General features: G+C 41.3%; 2 protein-coding genes across 2 annotated transcripts; both read left to right on the forward strand.

The window, feature by feature from the left end:
- Positions 1-5,744: 5,744 nt before the first annotated feature.
- LOC102792562 (adenylosuccinate lyase-like) lies at positions 5,745-15,378 on the forward strand. The gene is made up of 12 exons (XM_087839655.1): positions 5,745-5,961; positions 7,993-8,196; positions 8,284-8,328; positions 8,647-8,726; positions 8,838-9,009; positions 9,108-9,154; positions 9,268-9,358; positions 11,906-11,975; positions 12,053-12,200; positions 13,797-13,977; positions 14,290-14,466; positions 14,616-15,378. The coding sequence occupies exons 1-12, from the start codon at positions 5,818-5,820 to the stop codon at positions 14,700-14,702; spliced, it is 1,446 nt and encodes a 481-aa protein (XP_087695781.1). The 5' UTR covers positions 5,745-5,817; the 3' UTR covers positions 14,703-15,378.
- A 4,321-nt stretch (positions 15,379-19,699) lies between these two features.
- Positions 19,700-24,003, forward strand: tmem150b (transmembrane protein 150B). Its single transcript, XM_006798009.3, has 6 exons — positions 19,700-19,779; positions 21,242-21,301; positions 21,447-21,514; positions 21,699-21,826; positions 21,942-22,119; positions 23,514-24,003. Exons 1-6 carry the CDS (start codon positions 19,700-19,702, stop codon positions 23,723-23,725), a joined length of 726 nt encoding a protein of 241 aa, XP_006798072.3. The 3' UTR covers positions 23,726-24,003.
- The last annotated feature ends 1,826 nt before the right edge of the window (positions 24,004-25,829 follow it).

Consider the following 25,829-nt stretch of genomic DNA (forward strand, 5'->3'; position numbering starts at 1 on the left):
TATAGTACCGTTTCAGATAAAAAGGTGATAAAGTCCTAATGGTTTCATAAATCTTCCTAATTATTTATTATTTTTCATATAAGCATCGGGGACAAGGCTGTCGTGCAATTGTTGAGGTCACTAGTGTGCGCCCCATTTCTTCCAGGATCACTCTTCATTTGTAGGTTTTAGTGGACTCTTAGTACTGTGAAGTGGTTTTCATGGGACAAAGGCTTGTATTCCAAGATCTGGGAGATTGTAGAAATGAGCAGTAACGCCCTTCTTGCCATCTTTCCAGAAAAATAAGTGATCTGGAAGCTGTTAGGCTTACTTACAGCAGCAGCACTTTCTGCACCTGCATAAAGTCCAGGACACATTTACTAACAGTATGTGTTGCAGCTTTGAATCTTTTATTAATATATATTTTGTTAATATTTTGGCTATGGTGTCTTGTTATGAAATATATAGAAGAGTAACAGTGTTAGCATGTGGTCAAAGCTAAGTTTGACTGGGAAACTCAAAGCTCAATAGTCTGTATCAACAAAAACTCACTGCAGCCTGTGTAATATTTGATGCATCATAATCTATTCCAGTCTATCTTGCAAATACATATTTGCATTGCATGTCATGCACAAACACACACAACTATTAGATCCTTAAGATCAAACCTGTGTCATTCTTTTGGTCCACTGCAGTGTACTAGTCAAAAAAAAAAAAAAAAAAAAAGAAGTGAAGTGGCCACAAATGGCCAGGATAGAGCCCAGAGGGTTAAATCGTAAAATTTCTAAAAATATCATTGATTACAGGATAATACATTAATGTTAATAGCAACTGTAAGCTTTTTACTTTGAAGTTACAAGTAGAAATAATGCTGTTACATTTACACTAAAAAATTTTACTATAAGTATGGACATAAAACAAGTGAACAACATTTTATAATAAGCTTAATTGGAATTCTGTACACTGCAAAAAAAAAACAAAAAACCCCACAACAACAAATAAAAAACACAAACAAACAGCCAGTGCCTTCATCTGTCCATTAAGTGTCAAACATCGCATTGACCCATAGTCTCTGCTCGTCAGCACATTTAAAAAGAGCTCCATGTCCTCTGCAAACTGAAAAACAAAGAGGAAAAAGTCCCTCTACACAAAAACACTGCTGATGAACGGCCAGGCAAACATCTATTGACTTGTTTGAATGCCTCCTCATCATGTGAGCCTTGAAGTTTTTTGTAAGAAGAGTAACACCACAGTGAGGGCGTTTCATTTTCATGGACTTTCCACAAGCCGCAGTTTCATTTAGCACAGACGGTAGAGCACATGAATGTTCTACCAAAGATTCAGAAAATGGTTTAGATGCTGGAGAGAAGACATCGAGAGGGAGATGGGGCTCCACGGAGAGTTCAGTGGGGAGCAGTCCTGAATGCTGACATGACAATAATTGCCTTGCCATATCCCCACGCTGTATGACTGTCATGTTACAGACAGGGCAGTGAAAGTGCACCGGCATATCATTTTGTCTGTAAGAGAGAAAAAAAAAAGAAAAACAACAACAACATGTAATTTAAATGTAGTTGTATAGAATGCAGTCAGTTTATCTAACAATCAGATTGTACATATTAACAAAAAATATCCAAGCCATCCTCAATAATGAAAGCAAAATGGTATGGATCACAAGAGCTGTCAAGAAAAAAATATTCAATGAAAACACACTTTTTCCTCTTGCTGATGAATGCACTGAACTGTACAATGTGAAAAGCAACTTTTAAGTCAACAAAGAGACTGCAGAGGTGCTGAAAAGAAGTGCATATTTATAACTTTAACTATGATGTACCATATTTTCCAGACTACAAAGCGCACCTGAATATTACCCGCACAAGCTAAAATCAGGGGGAAATCCTGTTTTATACATACATTAGCCGCACCTGACTAAAAGCCGCAGGTGTTTCAATGTTGACATATATATATATCATATGTAAGAGAATATGCACAAAGGGAATTGTCAGGAAAGAGATGGCTGTTTGGAGACACACCCCTTTTATTAATATTTTGAAAAACAAGTTATGGGTACATATTTGCATAGCTTTTTAGGGTATATGTACAAGTAGCTGTAATTACAAGTACGAAACATGTACTGTGCTTCATAAAAGAGTAACAAATGTAGTACATAACAATAACCTACAGCACACCAGAAAAATAGATTCGGCCTACCTTTTAGGCTCAGGTGCAGTGACACGGCTTTAACAAGAAGAAAAGTCAGTCATTCACCACCATCTTTCTCTTCTTCCTGCGCACTAAAACCACCAAAGTCCTCTTCTCCAGTGTTGGATACGAACAGGCTCAGGATGGCTACGTCATCCACTCTCCACTTCTCTCCTTCGTTGTCATTTTCAAAACCAAAGAAATCCTCGTTGTCAGTGTCAGAGTCGAACACCCTCTGAAGGGCCGTGGCGGTGTCCTCCTCTCCATCATGCAGCAGTCCAGCCCTTTGAAATCTGTTGGTGATCATTGATGTTTTCATACTTTTCCACGCTGTCAGAATCCACTGATGGAGTTGGGCATAACTTGCTTTTCGCAAGTTTATAGCTGCTCGTCATCCACGCCTCCCACTGAATGCGTAGCGCTACTTTGAAGTTTGTTTTTCGCGCTACTTCGCACGGCACTACGTTGCCTGGCGGACGGACATGTGACCAACATACCACTCTTGAACGCCGATACTGTGTGTCTGATCACATACCCTTCCGCCAGGCAATGTAGTGCCGTACAACAGCGGAACAAACAAAACAAATCGTCTTACAATATCACAAAAATCATGGACAATCCATTGAAAGAGCGCACCTGACTAAAAGCCGCAGGGTTCAAAGCTTGTGCAAAAAGTAGCGGCTTATAGCCCGACAATTACGGTATATTTAATACCAACATACCTTTGAAAGGCAAAGCATTTTTAATGTGTCCATTTATATGCTCCTCGATCTTTGCCCTGACAGTAGGGCTGAAAGTGGGGCACAGAGGGCAGTGAAAGAGTCTTCTGCAACATGTTGTGCGTTCCTGCAATTCTGGCTTGGTGGCAGAATTCCAAATTGATATGTGCATCTAAAACAGAGAGAAAAACAGATGAACACCATATACACATTTAAGTTCAGGTTTTAGCAGAAATAACACGTTACAGTTAGCATGTAAGAGATTTGGGGAGAAAATTCTTTACAAAAACATACTTTACAAGACACTTTTATTTGTGACATACGTATCTATTGACATATAACAGACAATTTAACAAAGGCTAACTAAAATATGGGCAATAAAAAGGCAGAACAGAATGGAATAGAGAATATTAGTATTTATAAATGTAAAAATCTCTTTGTGACAAACTTTACAATGTTGATGCAGGTGGAATGAGAGACATGAATAAAGCGCAATATGCAGTAAATGGAATGTGCATTGTTACGGCCCTAGCTGGGCCTCCTGAAACTGCCCTTGTCATCAGTGTAAGCAAAGTAGATGATTCCTAGAATAATATAATTATTAACGGCGAATTTATACATGGTAGACTCTGTACGAACCTTTACGATCAATTTGCATGCAGGAACAAGACAAAAAAAAGAACGTATTTCCGCCTACTGTGGAGGTTACGTGTTTATGGTTACTGTGGAGGTCCCAATGGCGCTTCCTAGCCTGTTTGGCGCCCCGGGCGAACACTCCCTCTGCTTACCTGTATCTTTTGCTCGTTTCTCCTCCTCTTCTTTTCTATTTTTTCTAAACTGAGGACCTGATGGCTTTGAACTTTTCTTGTCCATCTTCCATTGGTTTTAGTTTTGCACTCCAGTATGAACACAAATCCCCCAACTCGAGGATCGCCACAACATAACCTAATAGACCTACACCTAGTGATGGGCAGATGAAGCTTCATGAAGCATTGAAGCTTTTCATCCAATTGGTTCACCCCAGTACAAACCTTCTTGAAGCTTCATTTGCTCTAGTAGGACACCTACTGGACGTAAAAATATTAGTTGGCATGAATTTGAAGAGTGTGGCCTTTTGCACACAGCCTGTAAATGTCAACAACAAAAGGAGTGTGTAAAACATGTATATTGTAGTGATGGCAGTATACTGTGTATATTTATACTGGCAGTATGGAAAATGATCATTTGGAAATGCTAAAAATGTAAATGATCATTTACTGTGAGGTGTGGTGTGGTTGGGGTGTGGACAGTGGTTGTGCTTTTGTAACGTTGAGGTATGGACAGCTACACACTGTTCACATTTTATTCTGTAAAAACTAAATTTTCACTGCTTTTATGACCTTTTTAGTGGGGAGAACATAGCTAGGATTGAATGATTTAACAAATCTTTTAAATCCTTTGTCCTCCACAATGCTAAATGGCTGGGAGTCCTCAATCACCATGCTAACCAGGTCTTCATCTATTTGAGATTGTTCTCCTGAGGAAAGACAACAAAAACAAAGCACAAATATAAATATCACACACGTAACTTATAACAGTTGTATAATTTTGTTATATCATTTAGTTACATTACTGCATGCTATATTATCATTGCATTTGATGGCTCACCTGGTCTTGCTCCACAATCGGTGTTCCCCCTATTCTCATGCAAAGCTCTGTAGTGCCTAAGCATGGATGAGGTGTTGTTGTTATATCCCAGCTCCCTGGCACATAGCAAACACTTCATCTTGTACAAAAGTAAAGCCCTTAACATAAATTGTATTGCACCATCAGTATTATGAAAATACATCTTCTGTAGAAATTTACATACCTTGTTGGGAGGAATAAAATCAAAATGTTCCCACACAGGGGAGGACATCCTCCTCTTCTTAGCTGGCTCCATTCTCTTCTGACTTTCTCTGCTCACTCTCATAAACCTCCAAACTGTCTCTAAACTCTCACTAACCGCAACTCTCCATCAAACACCTACATTTTGAATGGAGTCTGAGGGGTTTATATCGCTGTCATAGCTCGCGGAAAAATTCGAACCGCTTCATAAACCAGTCACGTGGTACAGCCGGGCAGCGAGGCTTCGGACGTCATCATTTTCAGCTCCTCCCATATATGAAGCAAGCCTCGCCCGTATCTAAAACCGCTACTGGCTAGGTGAATGAGACCTTAACAGATCTTTTTTTTCTTTCTATTGGGTTTGTTTTTATTTACACCACATGTGTCGAACTCCAGGCCTCGAGGGCCGGTGTCCTGCAGGTTTTAGATGTGTCCTTGATCCAAGACAGCTGATTTAAATAGCTAAATGACCTCCTCAACATTTCTTGAAGTTCTCCAGAAGCCTGTTAATGAACTAATCATTTGATTCAGGTGTGTTGACCCGGGGTGAGATCTAAAACCTGCAGGACACCGGCCCTCGAGGCCTGGAGTTTGACAACCCTGATTTACACGAAGAGATCAAATTATTGGTGGAGACAATTCAATAATCGCTGGATATTGGTGGGGACATGCCCCTTCCGCCCATGGCAAATCTCCGCCCTTGTTGTAAACATATACAACTAGTTATCTAAAAATGCAGCCATGGCATCTTGTGCCATGTGCCACAGCATCTTGTGGCATCATTTCATGGACTCACCATAAACAGCTGCGAGAGTCCCACTCGGGATGCTAAAGCTTGGAGCTTGGCACAAAATGCATTCAAATTACACGAAATAAGGTAGGTGTTACTTTCGCAGTCCACTAGGGGCCAGTAATGCAACTGTAAGTTGGTTCAACTGCTATAAAAAAAAACCCAGAGGAAGAAGAAAAAGAGCGGGGCGGGGGAAAGAAGCTAAAGACCCTGTCAGACAGACCCTGTCGCTACCCCGCAGTGTTCACTTTTCTAGCAACCATGGCCGGAGCAGAAGAGATGGATAAGTATCGCTCACCTCTGGTGTCCAGATACGCCAGCAAAGAAATGAGCTATAACTTCAGCGACAAAAAGAAGTTCACTACCTGGAGGAAGCTCTGGATTTATCTCGCCAAAGCTGAGAAGGTTTGATATAGTCCGCGACCTTTACAGAGCCCTATCAAGTTTCCTGCTCTAAACATAGTTATAAGGAGGTCTTAAGAGTCGTGCGCATGCTACCCGGTGATGACTGAGCAGACTGCTACCATACAGTAATCAGTGTCTTTGTCTGGAAGTCATAGGTCATATTTTAAATGAACATCTGTCAACATTATTATGAGATTCTAAATTTGAAAATCTGCAGTTTGTATTTTCCCATCGCAGAGCCACGTGAACTTTGACACGCATGCGTACATGTTCTGAATCATTTGAACAGCTGCTGCTCTCTCGACAGTTAATGTTACTGTGATGAACGAAAAACTCTTCAAGTGGGAAAATTAGCAACAGTAACTCTGGCTAAATGCTGTTGTGTTTGTGGTCTCTTTTTTTTTTTTTTTTTTTTTTTTTTACCTGTCTGACTTATAACCCCTTTGACATGAGACATGCACTTGATTGTCAGGACCCAATCTGTAGTGCTGTAGGAATCACAGGCATACATGCCAACCCTCCCGATTCTTCCGGGAGAATCCCAAATTTCAGTGCCCCTCTCGAAAATCTCCCGGGTCCACCATTTAACATTCCCTTTTGTCGGCCATCCAAAGGTTTAGCAGTAGTGCACTCTCAGCAGCTGCAGTCTCCACTTCACAATCGCTGCTGGACATGCTCGTAGGCAAGTAGTGAAGCAGCTCATTGCGGGGAGAAGTGAGGGGGAGAACAGACACAATCTGACCACTACTGGCACACTTTTGCACCGGAGTTTTTCGGAAAGCTTTTATTTTGGTATTTCCGTTGATCCCTACAATAAATTTGCATGTTAGCCTAAATATTTAGTTTTCTGTAACATTTAGATTTAACATTTGATTAAAAGTTACAAATATTTTACTAAATGTTGTAAAAATTACTGGAAAAAACATGTTTTTGTAAGGTTTTGAGCTAAGTGTGGAAAAATGTTGCCGTTAATTTCAGCATGTTTCACTTTACAATTCCAGTTTACAATAATGGCTACTACTACTGCAGGTACTTAGTTTTAATATTACTCTTATTACTCTTTCTGGGTCGCAAAATAAACTTTTAACATATTTCCAGGTGAGAATGTAGCTGTGTAAACTTCAAATATCTGAGCCGGCGAGAACAGCAAACTCCCGGCACATCGTTTTCAAACCCCTGTGGTCTTTTGCTACGGAGGTTAAACATGATATATAAGTCACTTAAATAACTTAAACATGTTATTCTGAAGGCTAGACCGTCCCATTTCAGTTGCTCACTTCCGGTCTACCCGGCTTTCGGAGGACCTGGCCCACTTAGATCGCGAAGGCCGGGTCCGCCGGAAAATAATAACAATGACATGTAACTTATTTTATCCGATAAATAAACACTGTAAAATTCAATTTTTTTTTGTATATATACGTATCCCCCCCCCCCCCCCCCTCTTTGAATGTCTCCCTAATTCTGAGGTCTCAAGGTTGGCAAGAATGATCACGGGACTACGGTGTCCCAACAGAGTATACAGTCCAATTTAATCAGCATATTGAACGCCTGTGCCTCCTCACGAGAACAGCACATGATGATCAAAACTGGAGAAAAGACATGCTGACAGACTAATGACTAATAAACAGCAGGCTGTTTGCTATCAGCTTAGCAATGCAAGTCACTGTGTGACTTTTACCCAAACATCCTTTTCATCAACAGAAGAGCCAATGCTGCAAATATGTGCATTTATAATAAAACTTGTATCTATATGAAAACATATATTTGCATTTGTAACTGTTAATAAAGGAATATCTTAAAAGTAAAAAACTGTTATCAAGAGTCAAAAAGCTCCACATAATAAGTAGTAAGTACGTAGGAAGCAGCTTATAAGTAAACTCTGAAAATGAATGAAACCCTGCAGGAAATGGTTCAAAATTCATTCTGTAACTACAAACACTTTTGTTTTGCCAGCTCTAAACTTCATGAGTTGCTTGTAGGAACTCTTCCTGTGTGTCATCATGTCTCTGTGTTCAATGTTCTCCTCCTCAGACTCTGGGTCTGCCCATCACTGATGCTCAGATTGCAGAGATGGAGAGCCATGCAGAGGACATTGACTTTGCCATGGCGGCTGAAGAAGAGCGAAAGCTGAGGCACGATGTCATGGCGCACGTCCACACCTTTGCACACTGCTGCCCCACAGCTGCTCCCATCATCCACCTCGGAGCTACGTCATGCTATGTGGGAGACAATACTGTAAGTATGACTATTGCACAGATAAACCCAGCAGTGATGAGTTTTGACTCTTTAAAGCTTCTCATGTTTGTCGTTTGTCTTCTTCAGGATCTCATTGCGTTGCGTGATGGCTTCAACATCCTCTTGCCTAAGGTGAGGCTCACCTGTTTGTCCAGAAATTCTATGAAAACAGTGCAAATGAATATATTAATATCAAACAAGCTTGTCAGCTAGTTTTTTGTTTTTACAGTGAGTCCATTAAAAATAATAACAGGACATTTTCATTGAATTGAATTCCTGAAAAATTATATTTAAAGATTACAGGACAGGCTATGCAACATATTGGTTACATTTATTATGCATCTTCACTGCTTCTGGGAGCTAAAGATCAAAGTTGGCTGTTTGTAGCCCACGATGTAAAATAAGTTTGACACCCTGATTTGCATCATTAAAGGCTTGTTTTTCCTGCAGCTGGCCAGAGTCATCGACCGGCTGGCAAACTTTGCAGAGAAATACGCTGAACTCCCCACGCTCGGCTTTACACACTTCCAGTGAGTCCGACTGCAGCTGCAGTGTTTTCATAGGCCTTCATCAGACTGATGGCGCTGTCTAACTTTGATGTCAAACACACTCACTGTGCCCCTCTCCTCCTCTCTGTACAGGCCTGCCCAGTTGACCACAGTGGGGAAGCGAGCGTGTCTGTGGCTGCAGGATTTGGTGATGGATGTGAGGAACCTGGAGCGAGCTCGCGATGATCTTCGTTTCCGTGGAGTCAAGGGGACCACAGGCACCCAGGCCAGCTTCCTGCAGCTCTTTCAGGGGGAACATGACAAGGTATAAACAACCATAAGAACCACGTGGGTGATTTCTGAAGTCCCACAGCACCGTATTGTGATGACTTTTTAATGTCAGTTTTCCTTTTGTGCCACCAGGTGGAAGAGCTTGACAAGATGGTGACAGAGATGGCTGGCTTTAAGAAGTAAGTATCAAACTCCTGTCTCCAATATTGACTGACACATATTTTTTTTATATGGTCCAAGCAGGAACAGTTTGAAACACGGGCTATAACTCATTTGTTCCATTCTTATCCAGAGCCTACCTGGTGACTGGACAGACGTACAGTCGTAAAGTGGACATAGACTGCCTGTCCACCCTCGCTAGTTTGGGAGCTTCTGTGCACAAGGTGAGGAAATGTCTCCATTTAGTGGTGGTTAAAGAAACTTGGGTCTTGAGCAATGTTCCCTCTAATTTTTCATGTGTCTGAGCGAACACACAAACTCCCTGAGCGGTCCATTGGACCACTGTGAGCGACAGCAGATGTGTGCACTGTGGTCACGCCAGCATCGAATCCATCCAAGTTACATGGTTTATTAAAATAATCAAATTACAGCATTTACATTTATGTTAGACTACTTTTAATTAACTGCTTTAGCCCACTTACAATGAAAATTAAAAAAAATCTTGTTCATGACCATAAATTAAACTTATAACAAGTTTAATTATAAACTTGTTATAAACTAATTATAAACTTATAAACTTATAAATAAACTTATAAACAACATTTATAATTAAATGTTGGGCAATTAATTATAATTAATATCCCAACATTGGTTGGGTTAGTTACATTGGTTAGTTACTTCTTCAAAAAAGTAACTGAGTTTTGCAAACAACAAAGTTTTTTGCAGCTGTTTAAAGGCAGCCAAGGCATTTTTTTAAAATAAACATTTCAAACTATTTACAGAACAATCAGCTGTTCTGCAAATTTGATGCCACACAAATTATTTGTGTCACTCCCAAAAAATAATTTCTGTCCACTATGAGATAAAGTAGAACAACAGCCTGATACCTGCAGGCCTGACAACAGATGTATCACTCCTGTAACACCTGTAACATTCAGTAGTCGCCTCATTGTTCTGACACACACAACAAAACTATTGACTACACTACACACTAACTACACAAGATTTGCGCTAAACGTCCCAAATCTCTCACATCTCAAATAGGGCTGCCATGATTAGTCGACTAGTCACGATTACGTCGACTATCAAAATCGTCGACAACTGATTTAATAGTCGACGCCTCATTTGAAGCTTTTGTAAGATCACAAAAGACGCGGGAATAAGTAGTAGGATTTAAGAGTGTAATAATGGACTGAAACAGAAGATGGCAGCACTGTATGAACAAGGATGCCAGCTGCCGTTAAACCGCGAAGAAGAAGAAGAAGTAACTGTGTCCCATAATTCATAGCGCAGCCCAGCTCAGTCTCCAACAATGGCGGCAGCTAGTTAGTTTTAATATTACTCTTATTATTCTTTCTGGGTCACAAAATAAACGTTTAACATATTTTCAGGCGAGAATGTAGCTGTGTAAACCTCAAATATCTGCTCAGTTTATCAAGACACCACAAAAGCGCTCCGACGTTTTCGGAGACGTCTGTTACCCACTAGCTCGATAGCTAGCCGGGGGCAAGGCTCACTAGAGCCCGTGAAAACACCGGACTCCCGGCAAATCATTTTCAAACCCACCGCCATCTATATATATAAGTCACTTAGATAATTTAAAAATGTTATTGTTTGGTCTTTTTTAGTATTTTATTTGTTCCTGAGTAAATCGGTTTGGCTGAGATTAAAGTTATAGTTTTTACACAGCTGAATAAACATCAAGCAGACAACTGATTATCAGAAGTGTGAGATGCTCGAGAATATACTCCGGTGTCCTGTTAGATTTTAGATAGCAAGGAGTTTATTAAACTTCACCGAAACAATCTGCAAATTTCATTAAAATTTAATAAACTATCATCTTGTCTTTATTTTTAGTTAGCACATACCTTAAACACTTAAAGCTGTAAGCTAATGATAGTTATATAAGAGCTGATTAGTCGACTAATTGCAAAAATAATCGGTGACTAGTCGACTATCAAAATAATCGTTTGTAGCAGCCCTAATCTCAAAACACCGCCGTCACCTAAAACTCCCCCTCCTTCCTAAACAACTAAATGCCATGTTGCCATATCATTTTTTGATTGGTCCACATAGTACATTTTTCGACCAATAGGAAAGGGTGGGGTTTTTTTGTTTTTGGTTTTGTTTTTGCTCACAAGGAGAGTGCTTTCAAGCGTTTTCTTTATAAACGCCATTTACACCGTTTCTTCCCGCAGTAAATATAAACAACGATAATATTCAGGAAGAAAAACAAACATTGCATATATTTTTATCATAACTCTGGTTTTACGTGGCCTATCAACACAATTTAAAAACTGGTATAAAGTCCACACTTTTTCCATAAATTGTTCCGTCTGTCCTGCTTACATCTCAAATGGTTGTACACGTTGTCATTAACGTGGCTTCACTCCACATCAGCCATGCTGCTTTGCTAGCTAAAACACCGGTGTCGGCACATAAGGACGCTATCATAGCCTGTCAGCAACATTGATTAGCTGCGTATATACGAATGTGAATCGCATCATTGGCTGGATTATGGGATAAGGTGGCATCGTTCTAATCCCATACAGGAGCAGCCAGTCACTTACTGACTCACACTAAAAAACAGAATTGTTAAAGTATTAATTTTAATTTCAATTCAGGTTAGATTTTTTTTCTGTGCGCAGAGACCGTGCCAGCAGTGCACAATTGCGCACGCGCGCAGCTTAGAGGGAACATTGGTCTTGAGCTCAGGATTTTCAAAAAGCAGATGTAACTGAGTCTAAACTTTATACTGTCGTCTGCTGTAGATCTGCACAGACATCCGCCTGCTGGCCAACCTAAAAGAGATTGAGGAACCTTTTGAGAAGGAGCAGATTGGTACGTTTGCTCATTCAAAAGCACTTTTTAACTGTAAACCGTGCCTCAGCCTAAAGCTTTGCCTGCTCCTCTTCCAGGTTCCAGTGCTATGCCCTACAAGAGGAACCCCATGCGTGCAGAACGCTGCTGTAGCTTGGCCCGACATCTGATTGCGTTGATGGCCGACCCTCTCCAGACTGCCTCAGTGCAGTGGCTGGAGAGGACACTGGATGATAGCGCCAACAGGTCAGACCACAAAGACACACTTACACTGCTGTGAATTTGGTATGATGCAGTTCTCCTCTGTGAAGTAGATATCACATCAGTGTGGAAGCGTACAATAAATAGTAGTGAACAATGATTCCCAATTACAGGATTTGTACGGGTGCTTGAAATCCTTGAAAATGCTTGAATTTTAATATTTTTCAAGGTCAAGTTATATAAGAATCAGTCCATTCACTGTCTGAACAGAGTTTCATCATGTTACTTTTGCACTGTTTTGCATGTTCTGGCACATGTTGTTATTACATGGCTTGATTAAGGTACACATTAGGCTGATATCTGGGGCCAGAGCTGAAACTGTTCTGGCCCAGAAGTTTGTCTACAACTGGCCCGTGGCTGCACACCACCTATGGATGGCCCACATACCGCAAAGAATGACGGCCCTTTGGTGGCCCAGCTCAGGTTTGCCAGAGGTAATCCACACATGGGCCAGCACAGGGCCACCAGTGTGTATGCAACTGGCCTTGTGCTGGCCCATGTGTGGGCCACCTCTGGCAAACCAGGTCTGGGCCATCAAAGGGCCGTCATTCTTTGCGGTATGCGGGACATGTGTAAGTACATTGTGTGGGCCTGATCCGGGCCATACCAATTTTGCTATGTGGGATTATGTTCAAAGCCTCTCCCAGTCAGTGCTGTTCTCCATGCCTGTCTTACTGTACATGATGTTATCAGCACAAACACTTTAAAGATAATCATTTAGGACTTTAACAATAATACAGACAACAGTGTAGTTAAACAACTTACAGTTAGTTTTATTGGGAATTAACTTTAACCTGTTAGGCCTCCAGGTTTTTGTTTTTTTTTTGTGTGTGTGTGTGTTTTCTTCAAGTGGAGATGAATATCTTTACAAGTTGATTTGTTCACATTTGCACATCTTAATTATTAAGAGAAATTTTTTTTTTTTTTTTTGAGTTTGTACACTATATGCATATAACACAACCATTTCCTTTCTCAGTATTTTTGTGCAGTGCGTTTTTCTATATTTTAAAGGGGGAAAAAAAGGACATTTAAGTCAACCTAAGATGAGTTGTTTTAATTTTTACATGGTCTTACTAAGGTGATGCTAAGTGAAACATGCATTATTTTATTTATTTATTTATTCGTAATCTACTGGAAAAGCTTGAAAATGGACCTTGAAATTGCTTGAATTTGACCCTGAAAAATGCGTATGAACGCTGCAATTAAGAGTGGGTATCCCAAGTGGAGTGCCACAGTGAGTGCCCACTTTTTTTTAAGGAGACTGTTTTTAAAAGTGGATTTCTCCTTCATTTTTTTCCACTGACTCTTCAGGAAATCTTTTTTAGAGTTTTAGGCCTTGAACCAAGCCAAACAGCTAAGAGAGGAATTGTGGCCATAAAGGGAAAAAAGAAGAAAACCTAAAGGGGAAAAAAGTAAAGAAATCAAGAGTAAAAGACTATGTACATAATTGCATTTAATGGTTAAAGAACTACACATCCTGCATTGCACATTGTTACTCAGGATTCAGTGGTTGAATAAAAAGCTGTTACTTGTTGTTACTGATGGTTTCTTTCCTCTCTTCCCTGCCTTGCTCCTGTGCAGGAGGATCTCCCTGCCCGAGTCCTTTCTGACAGCAGACATCATCCTCAGCACGCTGCAGAACATCACAGAGGGTCTTGTGGTCTACCCCAAAGTCATCGAGAGACACATCCGCCATGAGCTGCCCTTCATGGCCACAGAGAACATTATTATGGCGATAGTGAAGGCAGGAGGCAACAGACAGGTAGGAGAAAATGCCCTGTGAGGAATTCTCCTCTGAGTCAGAATGGACACAATAATAAAAGTTTTGAACGTAACTGGATGAATGCATTTTTGCTTAATCAGGAGAAATGGTTTACTGGGCAGAAAATGCCAGCGGTAACCAGAAAAACAGATGACTGAAGTGTGATCATCTTACTGACTAGTAACCAGTGTTTTGACCATGTAAATGAAGAAGCTGATTACCAATAACCAGACTTGACTTGGAGACCTAACAACATGGCTGTTAAAGTCAGCTCCACCTTAATGTTTCTGTTTTTTCCTGTGTCTCCTTCAGGAGTGCCACGAGAAAATCCGTGTTCTATCCCAAGAGGCAGCAGCTGTGGTTAAACAGGAAGGTGGAGACAATGACCTACTGGCCAGAATCCAGCGAGACCCCTACTTTGCACCCATTCTAGGGCAGCTGGATGCTTTGCTGGACCCCAAGACCTTTATTGGGCGTGCTCCACAGCAGGTACAGCATAAACAGCCTTATTTTTGTTCAGTCTGACAACAGATGAATGTTTTCAGCCAAGCCGCAGCTCCACTATTACTGCAGCTGTCTGTTGCCCCCCCCCCCCCTTGATGATAGTTTCTTTTCTTGTTCCTGCTCCTCTTCTTCAGGTGAAAACGTTCCTGGCTGAAGAAGTACGCCCCCTACTGGAGCCGTATAAGGCCAATATGGACGTCAAGGTTGAGCTTGTGCTTTAAAACATCAGTGATGTCTTAAGCTGGTTTTATGGTCGAGCAGAGTTTGCTGTCCACTCCACTCTAGGGACTGACCTTCGGTCTGCCTGGAGTGAGCTCTGTTGTCAGATGGAGGCAGTGCACAAAGTGTGTGGTACAACCAGTGTGTGGACCGCTCTTGCTTGTACTGTTGTTGGTCAACCAGCCACGATGGAGAGTGAAGTTATAGCAGATGAGATGAAGAGAGACCGATGAAAACAGTAAAATGGGGGGGCGGCTATCCATAACATGAAATTTCAAGTTATGTATTTCAAAATTTCAAACTGAGCTAAAATTTAGTCATGGCTCTGCCAATCAGGAAGCTCTGTGAAGGTACGTTTTTTGTTTTTTGTTTTTTTGTTTTGTTTTTTGTTACCAGGAAGAAGGTGGAAAGCATCAGCTGCACAATACTCCAGCTGCTGGTCATTAATGACCAAACAACTGTGTATTTTCACACTGGATTTACAACTGTGACACAATCTTGTGTTACTAAAAGAATCACATGACATTATCAGCACAACAGTAATTTGTTCTTGTTGACTATATATATTGCAATAGCACCAGTTGGCTATCAACCTGCCGGTGCCTGAGTTAGGGTGTTTCATTTGTCATTGACGCAGTATTATTGTTTGCTTGAAATAATAAAACATGAATGATAAAACTGTGTGGGGTGAATTTATTAAAGTTATGCCCTCTTTCTAGACGGGAAGCAAACAATCTGAGTGCATGATTGGGTTTAACAACATTAGTCTTCAGCTGTATCCTTTTGTGTCCAAATCTAGCATAACACTGACTCAAAGTCCTTTAAACAGATGAAGTCAAGTTGCTTTATCTCACACTCCACTACATAATTTGCCAGTAATCCATTTTTTTGTATCTATTATGTATTTTTTTTTGACTTGTTCATCACCAGTGTTCTCTGTGGCCATGAAGGGCAGCTCGTGGCGGATGTGTCTCTCGATGACTTTGGGGTAGACCACAAGACCCTCTGTGATGTTCTGCAGCGTGCTGAGGATGATGTCTGCGGTCAGGAAGGACTCGGGCAGGGAGATCCTCCTGCACAGGAGCAAGGCAGGAAAATGAAGGATGAAACCATCAGTAACAACAAATAACAGCTTTTTACTCAACCACTGAATCCTGAGTAACATTGTGCAATGAGCACTGTATCACAATCATTCGAGTCTTAATTGTAGAGATTTACACCAACTCTGGACTCCATATTCATCAACACAATCTATCATGATGTCATTTGAAGCTCAGCCAAGCATGTCTCACTTACAGCTGGTTAAATGTTTTAGTTATAATCTCACCACTTCAACCAGTAATCTACTACTTCCAGCTGCTAAACCATTTAACAGCTTTGAGTGACCAAATTCACCTTTCATGATGTTTACTTAATAAATAAAACAGTGTTTGCACTTTTATCTTGCTTTTAGTTAATGTTAACCCATATTGTCACTCATAGCTATACTTTTAGCAAATCATACTTATTTTTTTAACCACCCAGTCATGGTTTATTTAACCAATACCATTCTCAAATTTGTTGACTTTCACTCAGGTGTTCAAACAACATTTTTTACAGTTGAGAAAATTTCTTCATGTAAAACCTGGCTAACACAGAAGCTAAACTTGAGCTACCTAATCCCAATTAAGAATCATTGTTCCCTACTTATTGTATGTGTCTACATTAATGCGACATCTTTTTCAAAGTTCAGAGTTATAGCATCATATCAAATTCACAGCTGTGTAAATGTGTCCATGGTGGCTGTACAATCAGGACCTGGTAGCATGCACATGATTATTAAGACCTCCTTTATTCTACGCAGATCCAGGAAAAAAGATATTTTGATTTAGATTTTTTTTTCATATAAATCAAGTAGCGGGATGTTAAAAACCACATTGCAAAAACTTTTGTTTTTAACTAATTTAAAGTTTACAACATGTGCACTTCAGTGCACAGGAAGAGTTCATTGATCACGAATGTGAAACTAACAAAATTTAAGAGCTGGTTAAGAAAATTAAATGCTCCACTGAAATCTTTGTAAGCAGGATATTAAAACATATCTAAATAACAGCATCATAAAATAGTAGATCATGGGCCAGCTTAGAAGTCATTGACAGTTCACTTGCTGTAGGCCTCTGGTCTAGGAACAAATGATTACACTGGGCTTTCTATTTCACAAAAGTCCATTCATCTATGATATCTGTGGAAACACTGTGATTTTTTTGGAGACACAGACGAACATTTGGTACTTCACACATCTCACATTTGTTTTACTGTTGCACCCAAGCATTCTACGCCTGAAAGGCATGTGGACTGCATCATATTTTCCTACACTCTCATCAGGTTGGGGCTTCCTTTTCTTGATTTCTGGAGAGAACGTATTTATCAGTTCCTCGGCCAAAAGGAGTTTGAACTCCAGGTACTGGGAGGAGTTCTTTTTAGAATTTCAGAGTTCTCTCTAAAGCCACAAGTTGGAGTAAAAGCTTCTCATGTTTGTTGTTTGTTTTCTTCTGAATCTCATTGCACTGCATGATGGTTTCAGCATTCTCTTGTCTTAAGGTAAGACTCACCTGTTTGCCCAGAAGTCATGCACACACATCCAGTTATGCAATGCAAGACCTTTACTGGTCAGATGATGTTTTCAGCCAAGCTGGAGCTCTCCTATTATTGCAGCTGTGTCTGCTGCCCCTTGGTGACTGTGAGGACTGTTAACAAACTAATGGTATAAAAATGTTTTTCTTCTCCCTGCTCCTCTTCTTCAGGTGGCAAAGTTCCTGGCTGAAGAAGTACGCCCCCTACTGGAGCCATATGAAGCTAATTTGGACGTCAAGGTTGAGCTTGTGGTTTAAATCCTCTGCAGTCGGGGGATGTGCCAGCGTGTCTCATGACTGATTAAAGATTTTTATTATTTTATTTTATTTTATATTTTATTTATTATTTATTTATTTGGGACAGACTTGACTGGGGAAAAGAAAGGGGCGAAAGAAAGAGGGAAAGAAAAACAGCGGGGAAGAGGGACGGAGATAAAGGGCAAAAAACAAAAACCAACAAAACAAACAGACAAAAAATACATATCAATCACCTGGATCACCTGTTGAGAAAGGAAAAAGAGAAAACAAGCAAAAAAAAGAGAGCAATATAATAAACAACATCATCGCAATGATCTATGTGAATATAACAGTAAATACTAAATATTGAATATTATTGTAAGATCGACAGCACACAGTGTGCTTTGAGGTAGGAGCCAAAAAGGGTGTAGTTTGTGTGTGTGAGCACCCGTGTGTACACCTGTGAGCATGGACGCGCTTCTATGTAACAGGTTCCTTCATGTAATGATCTGCTAGAGGGTGTGGGGGGCCACAGCCCCGTCCTCCAGGGCATGAAGCAGGTATAGAGGAGATCAAGACTCCAGACATCCAGAGGCCCTCAGAAACCAAGAGACCAAGGAAGACCAACAGAGGGGCAGCCGCGCCACTATCCCAGAAAGAGCTGAGGAGAGTCCTAGATGAGGGGTCACTCAGCAGCTGTGGAGCAGAAGCCAGGGGGGGTTGCAGTGACGTGCCCGTGAGCTCCACCAGCAGCCAGCTGTGCCAGAGTGACCCCATCCCCGAAAGGGCCCTAGCGAGCCCCAAGCCCCAGGAGTGAGCCGGTGTGTACCTGGACGCCCATCCCTGGACACAAAGAACCACCAATACACCGATGTCTGAGGGCATCTGGTGACAGACATAAATAGACACTGTACACACAATCACACTCCCCAAGCGTACTCTATAACTCAGGTCTAGGTACCCTTGTCCCTGGAGGGGGAACTGCACCCAGACCCAGGTAGTGTTACCCTCTTCCCTGGGGTGGAGAGAAGCAGACCACCCCGACTTCCGCAGCAGCAGGGAGGCCCCACAATCGGACGGCCAACTCCTCCTCCCAGCCCCCCCCGCCCCAACAGGCAACAGAGAACGGGGGTGTGAGAAGACTCCAAAACCTCCCTCCGCCCGCTCATATGTAGTGTTGATGCATGTGTGTTCTAAGGTGCATTTAAAACCCAGGAGGGCATGGAGCTACCTCCCCGAGAGCAGCAGGTAAACGCATTGCTCCTCAATGATAGCCCTCAATGTATACCTGTATTTAAAATTAAGAGGGTAGGAACGGCGCCAGGGTTGTACACCTTGATGGTCTTTTGGATTCCGTGTAGCGTGCCCACCACCAAGGTTCTATATGTATGTGTTATGAGAGTGTGAGTAATGTGAATGTCTAAGTTGTGGGATAAAATTGAGGCACAGGCAGCCAGAAGGGGACAGAGGGGGGATGCCTCCCCTGCACCCTGGTGACACACCTTTACCCCAAGGCCCTGCATGTGTGGGTGATTGTGGTGGAGCGGGAAGAGGAAGGCAGCTGGAGATGGGGAGGGAAGGAAGGGAGGGGCAAGTGGCCCCTCCTTGGGGCCAGTTCCCCTGCTGACCCCAGTAGGCACCCCCATACTCTGCAACCCACCAGGGCAAGGGGGCCCAGGCCCATCCGGACCGGGGCCCAGTTCAGCAGCGCTGCCCGGCCCCACAGATCCCTCCCCAGGGACCACACATATCACACATCACATATTCTCCATAACCAGTGTGATCGTATTTGCTGAATGTGGTTGGACAAAGTTGAGTCATGATTTTGATTGTGCAATGTCATGGAATAGCGTCCAATATGTCATGTCCTAGGGTCATTAGGGGAATGGTGAAGTTACTGAGTTACTATTTAAAAGCTAACAGAGAGCTACCATTCAACCTGCAATCAGTCATCCCTCATCACAGAGTGAGTACAAATTCCTCCTCTTTCACTCATTGTTACTCTAACTTAATGTTTTTGTGTTGTAAAACTGTTACTTTTAGCCACGTCTTCTGCTGTAGTCGATATATTCTTTAATAGGTTTCTTTTTTACAGTTCAAACTTTGCTTTGTAGAGAAAGGTGCTTTGATTTTGTTGTATCTATCTCCACATGCTCTATAGCAGCATGCATCTGTGGGCATTGCTCCCCGTCTGCTTGGCTTTCTTTGGCACTGCGGGCATTTGGACTGTGTGAGTGTTTCATCTCCTTTCTTAACTCACTTCTCATAAAATGTTTATTTCTCAAACCCAAACACATGGGCAGTGGTCTTTATTCAGACCTCTTGTCTGTGTAAATCGGTACAGCAAATGTGGACGTATTCACAACCCATGTGTTGTGTTGGTGTCAATAAATGCCACTATTGGTGCCTTGAGGTTGAGCTCAGTCATGCTTCTGTGAAAAGCTGTGGGCAAGCAAACTGATAAAGACATAAAACATGCAGTGTAGGTTATCTATAAGGCTTGTCTTCAGTTTAAAGTACATATTTGTCTTAGGATAGGTGCCTCAGTTAGTTATTTAGTTGGTTACCACCATGTTGGACCAACTTTTACTCTCAGAACTGCCTAGGGTCTTCATGGTATAGATGCATTATACATTAGCTTTAGCTAATGTATAAACACACACTAACTGCAACAGTTTAGCTAATATAAATTATATTGCTAAAAGTATTTACACGTTTAGCTTCACATTCATATGAACTTGACTGATATCCCATTTTTAATCCATAGGTTTTAATATGATGTTGGCCCACCCTTTGCAGCTATAACAGCTTCAACACTCCGGGAAGTCTCTCCATGTTTATGTGAATTTTTGACCATTTTTCTAGAAGCACATTTGTGAGGTCAGACACTGATGTTGGACGAGAAGCCCTGGCTTGCAGTCTCTGATCTAATTCATCCCAAAGGTGTTCTGTTGGGTTGAGGTCAGGACTCCTGTCAGGCCAGTCATGTTCTTCCACAGCAAACTCGCTCACCCATGTCTTTATGGACTATGCTTCGTCCACTGGTGTGCAGTCATGTTGGAACAGGAAGGGACCATCCCCAAACTGTTTACACAAAGTTGGGACCATGAAATTGTCCAAAAGGTCCTGGTATGCTGATGCATTATGAGTTTCCTTCAATGGAACTAAGGGCCTGAGACCAACTCCTGAATAACTATGCCATAATCCCCCCTCCACCAAACTTTGCACCTGGCACATTGCAGTCACAGTCGTTCTGCTGGCATCTGCCAAACCCAGACTTGTCCATCAGATTGCCAGACGGAGAAGTGTGATTCGTATCTCCAGAGAACATGTCCTCATGTCCTCATGTTATATTAAATTCTCTCACTAATGTTTGTAGAAGCCGTCTGCATGGTTTTCAGGTGTTTACACATCTGTCTGTGTGTGCACTGAGTTTAACATGATACCATGACAACTGTAAGGGAAAATGACTAAACTTATCAGATTTGTGGATGACATCAAAATGAAGACTGTGCAAGAGCTTGGCATGGTCACAAGCTGATGTGCAGTTTTACTCAAGTTTGGGAATCTGCAATAATAAGTATGCTTGGCTTCTCAAACAGTTATATATGTATATAAAAAAATGTTTAATCATACCCTTGCAAAGGCACAAAAATTCAGCAGTCACCAACAGCCTTATTTCTTTCCATCAGATTTGCAGTAGCTGTAACAAATGGATCAGTCAACCTAACAGAGGGAATCCCGTACATCAGGTCGGTGTAAATCCTTTCTGTTCCGAGAGCCGAGTAAAGAATAAAGGAGTTAAACTGAAATAATAGTGAACTGGCAGGCTGCTGTCATCATGTTCACAGCCTTAAAGGAACCTCATGAGTCACTAATTTGTCTTTCTGCTGCTAGCCAGTGTGGCACTTACAACCCACAGAGCTGTCTCTTCTCCCAGGTCTGCAACATCTGCTGCTTTTTAGGTAAAAGTTATTCAAATAAATATCCCAATATAGAGGAAGAGTGCTTGCTATCTGATTTCCCTAATTAGTTCATTTAAATTCAACAGCAGCTGCCATTTGTCAGAGCTGTAGTTTCACTTTGATTCTCTGCAGCTTTTGACATTTTTCGCTCGTTTTGTAACCACCTTCTGTCCGTGTTTCTCAGCCCTGTGGGTCGTGGCGATCCGTTTCCAGCAGGTCAGAGACTATGGTGATCACGGAAAAGCCAACATTGCCAGCATTGTTTTAGGATTCACCTCCTCCATATCGATCTCCGTCACCGGGAACTTCCAGGTAACACTTTTATCTTGTGAACTTGTTAAAGATTAAAACTTTATCCGTGAAAAATAACATGAAGATGACTGTATGCTAATCAAACTCTCCACTCCCCTCTGCTTGTCCTGTGTAGCAATCAGTTTCAATGATTATTCACACTGTGGGAGCAGTCCTGGCTTTCTTCCTTGGCCTGGCCTACTTCTGGGTACAGCTGTATCTAACTTATCGGGCTCAACCATCGCAGGACCAATGGTGGGTGGGGCTTGTCAGGGCGACCTTCTGCATCATCTGTACCGTCACGGTTATTGTTAGTATCCTTCCTGTCTTCAAACTGCTTCATGCAATCCAAGATAATGCTTTTGTCCATAGTAAGAATATTCAGTTGTGGAGAATTTTTTAATTTGTATTTAAAAAAAAATTTTTTTTAAGTACATTTTCAGTGATTTTAATTTTAAAGAATGTGTCCAGAATGTGCTACCTTTTTCTATATCACCTAACTTCAAAATATATCTATTAAATTAATATTTTTCTTTCGTTTTTTTTTTTTAACTTATTGTTAATGCAACTATCCAGTTGTCCAACCACACGGTTGCCACTTAATGTATTTAGAAGACACGGTAAAGACAACCTGTAAAGTTCAAACTGAGCATCAGAAAGGGGAAGAAAGGTGATTTAAATGTCTTTGAACATTAAATTGTTGTTGGCGCCAAACATGCTTGTCTGAGTATTTTGGAACCGCTGATCTGCTAAGAACAGGAAACTGAGGGTATGATTCACATGGCTCACCAAAGACAGATAACAGAAGACTGAAAAAAACGTCTCGTCTCAATTTCTGTTTCCATTCAAATGGTAGGGTCAGAAATTTGCACAAATAACTTCAGCGTGGCCCGATTCTTCCTTGTATCAAAGGTTCAGGCTACTGGTGATGTAATGATTTCTGTTGCTACACTTTGGGCCCCTTAGTATCAAATGACCATCATTTGAATCCTACAGTCTACCCTTTTTAACCACAGCGTACTAATTTTCACGTTATCCTACCAGTGCCATGTCATGAAGCTCAAATCATCAAAAATTGGTTTGTTCAACCAATTCTCTCAAAACACATGAACAATCATCAGATCTCAATCAAATAAAGCACCACTGCATGTTGAGGAAAGGGACATTTACATCATGGATGTGCAAACGACAAATCTGCAGCCACTGTGTGATGCTGTCACGTCAATATGGAAATCTGCACTATGAATACGATTTAAGCGAATAAAATGGGTCCAACCCAGTACTTGCAAGGTGTACCTAATAGAGTGGCCAGTGAGTGTTGATACGTTTGTTTTAACACTATATTTCTAGTGAATTGCAATAAGTGTTGTGGACCGCTGTAGATTTATGAAAAAATACTGATACATGCAGTATTTGCTGTGACTGTGGTTTCCCATTTCTTTGAACTTTTTTAAATGACTGAATTCTCATTGAGCTCATATTGAACCGTACTGTGTGAAGAGCTATTTCTCACATGCATTTTAAATGAACCCTCTCACTGCTGTGACTATACAGAATCATACACAGACAGTGTTTGGGCTGAGAATAAACACTATAGTGGCTAAAAGCATCAATGAAGCAGCAACAGTAGTGTTAGGCTTACTATTGAATTTACTCTGATGTGCGGTTGTTCAGCATCGTGCTCCTTAACTGCTCTTCTCTCCTTCAGTGTCCATTCTCCACATCACAGGCTTTTCCTCTGGAGCTGCTGCGTGTGAATGGATTCTGGTGATGTCGTTCTTCTGCCTCTTTGGCTTTTTTGCAACCGAGTTCAGACACATCGACTGCCACAGCCTCACCGTACAGAAGCAAATGTTTACGAATGACCGCAGCCATGCATCAATAGAAATGAACGGTTATGTTATAAACACAATTAGTTAAAAACACCGTACTGGATCTGTGTGCTAGAACACATGGTTCAGAATGCATTATGTTTGGTTATTATATATAGAACTGCTTTTTAATTTATTTGCATGTTTTCCATTTTGAAGACTCAGTACGGCAGATCTGTTTCATGATCTATGACAGCATCTTTTGATGCGATTCATCATGTTTATGTCATTACTATCATTATTAAATTATTTTACTATTACACAGTCAACTACCATACGGGCAGCATTTTCTATTTATATATTTTTAGAAGAATTTCAAATAAATAACTTGGGTACAGAGATGCGTGTCTATCCTTTTATTTTTTTGAAAATTTTGTGAATGCTAGTTTTAGGTTTTGTTCTCATGTTAAATACAGAAAATAGAAAAAAAATCAGGTACTTTAATAAAACAGCACAAGTTGCAGTAAGAGCTTCGTCCCATACAGCAATAAGCACAGACTAACACATGATGGTGCTGTTTAACAATCTTAATCTGCTACAACAGCCTCTACATGATCACTCTCTTATTATTTAAGCCACTTCTTAAAATCATTCATATACCCTCTTTTCTTGTGTTTTCTTATTTTTATCTTCATGATGTGAAATCAACTGGTGATTGCACGCAGTGAAAACCAGTGAACATCAGCTCTTTTTCTGCAGCATTGTCCACCTGTCAGCTGGAGGAAGCTGGAAAAGGAGGATGGCGGTATGGAGGAAATGTTGAGTTATTAAGAAAACGAGAGGAAAAAAAGGCCTTCATATGACGTAACACACGAGAGAGTACTGTAAGATACATTTAAAATGGTTCATTCTTGAGTTTTACCTGCACTTTAAACTTCTTTTTTTGTTATTGTCAGAAACACCACCGGCCAGCAGGGGTGTTGTCGAGCATTTCTGGCTGCTGATCATTGGGCTGCTGGGAAAATGCACCTCTGGTGGCATGCCAGCATGTTTTTTTGTAAGATACCTACAATTTAGAAGGAGGTTTCGCATTCACTGCAATTTGTCAAGGCTACTTGCAGCGGGCAAAACAATGAAGCTCTCATAGCTGATGCTGATAGTGGGAGAGGTCCTACTCTTGGCTCCAGCATGCAAACTCTTTCTCTCATCCAAGTTCTTTATTTATTTTAGAATATTATCTCAGGGTCTGTTGGTAACATCTTGGTCGCGCTTTGTGAACATCAACATATCTAATTTTATTTGTATCTTTATTTATGTCAACAAAAAATCACTAGGGGTATGGTCGAGATGGGAATAGTGGGCCCCCGGTGTCCTGCTATGTTTCGGGAGCATTCTTTCACATACTCCACACTGTGTGATGTAACCAGAGGGGGGCTTTGATGAGCGGGCACAGGGAGCAGACGGACAAGCCCGGAATTCTATGGGAATTTTTCAAAGTGCTGTTCATTACCAGTGTTCCTGCTGCAGGCAGCATGCAGGGTTTGAACATTACAGTCTCATGTCCAGGGCAGATTAGAAAGAAGATTTAACTTCCTGACGTTACTCCAAAGTGCATGATTTAAAATAAGTTCACCCCTTATGCCGGTCTTTGTCTGCTTATGCTGAAATGACAAAAATGCTCTTGAATTCTTGCTGCTTATAATAAGGAATTCAGAAGGAGGCCTTTTGGTGCCAAAACACCCTTAACCCTGCTGTTTTCATTAGTGAGTATAAAAGGCTCCTGATAAAGTAATAAAAACTCATAAAACCACCAGTAGCGACATGCAAAGACTGGGAGGCCCTTGATGTAAATGTCAGAAAAAAAGGTCTGGATCCTCTATTGTGATATGGGAGAACATGGTTTATGTGACGCCTGCCTTGTTGCTTTTGACTTTGAGTCAAGAAGAAGGTAAGAGCGCACATGCTCTCAAGGCCCGCGCTGTAATCTCTCCCAACACCTGCTTATGCCCTAGTCTGTCTTATCCCGGGAACACCTCTTGAGCAGAAACAAAAGCACTGCTTTCCTATCGCGGAGCGGAGTAGCTGCCTCCAAGTTCGCTATCAGACGCAACCGGCAACCCTCGGACGCTCCGGTCTCTCTTTAACACTGGCCTTATCATCGACGAGCCAAATCCTGTGCACTTCACATCGAAAAGGCCCGCTCTATCAGCGAG

This window comes from Neolamprologus brichardi, chromosome 4 (assembly GCF_056152115.1).
Source record: "Neolamprologus brichardi isolate AB-2024 chromosome 4, ASM5615211v1, whole genome shotgun sequence".
In the NCBI taxonomy this organism is placed as follows: domain Eukaryota; kingdom Metazoa; phylum Chordata; class Actinopteri; order Cichliformes; family Cichlidae; genus Neolamprologus; species Neolamprologus brichardi.

Bases quoted from the DNA above. Each gene is read 5' to 3' on its own strand.
- LOC102792562 (XM_087839655.1), top strand. From the start codon at position 5,818: ATGGCCGGAGCAGAAGAGATGGATAAGTATCGCTCACCTCTGGTGTCC. The intron at 11,976-12,052 runs GTACGTTTGCTC...CTCCTCTTCCAG, and splicing joins TTTTGAGAAGGAGCAGATTG to GTTCCAGTGCTATGCCCTAC. The intron at 12,201-13,796 runs GTCAGACCACAA...GCTCCTGTGCAG, and splicing joins CTGGATGATAGCGCCAACAG to GAGGATCTCCCTGCCCGAGT.
- tmem150b (XM_006798009.3), top strand. From the start codon at position 19,700: ATGCTCTATAGCAGCATGCATCTGTGGGCATTGCTCCCCGTCTGCTTG. The intron at 19,780-21,241 runs GTGAGTGTTTCA...TCTTTCCATCAG, and splicing joins ACTGCGGGCATTTGGACTGT to ATTTGCAGTAGCTGTAACAA. The intron at 21,827-21,941 runs GTAACACTTTTA...TGTCCTGTGTAG, and splicing joins CCGTCACCGGGAACTTCCAG to CAATCAGTTTCAATGATTAT.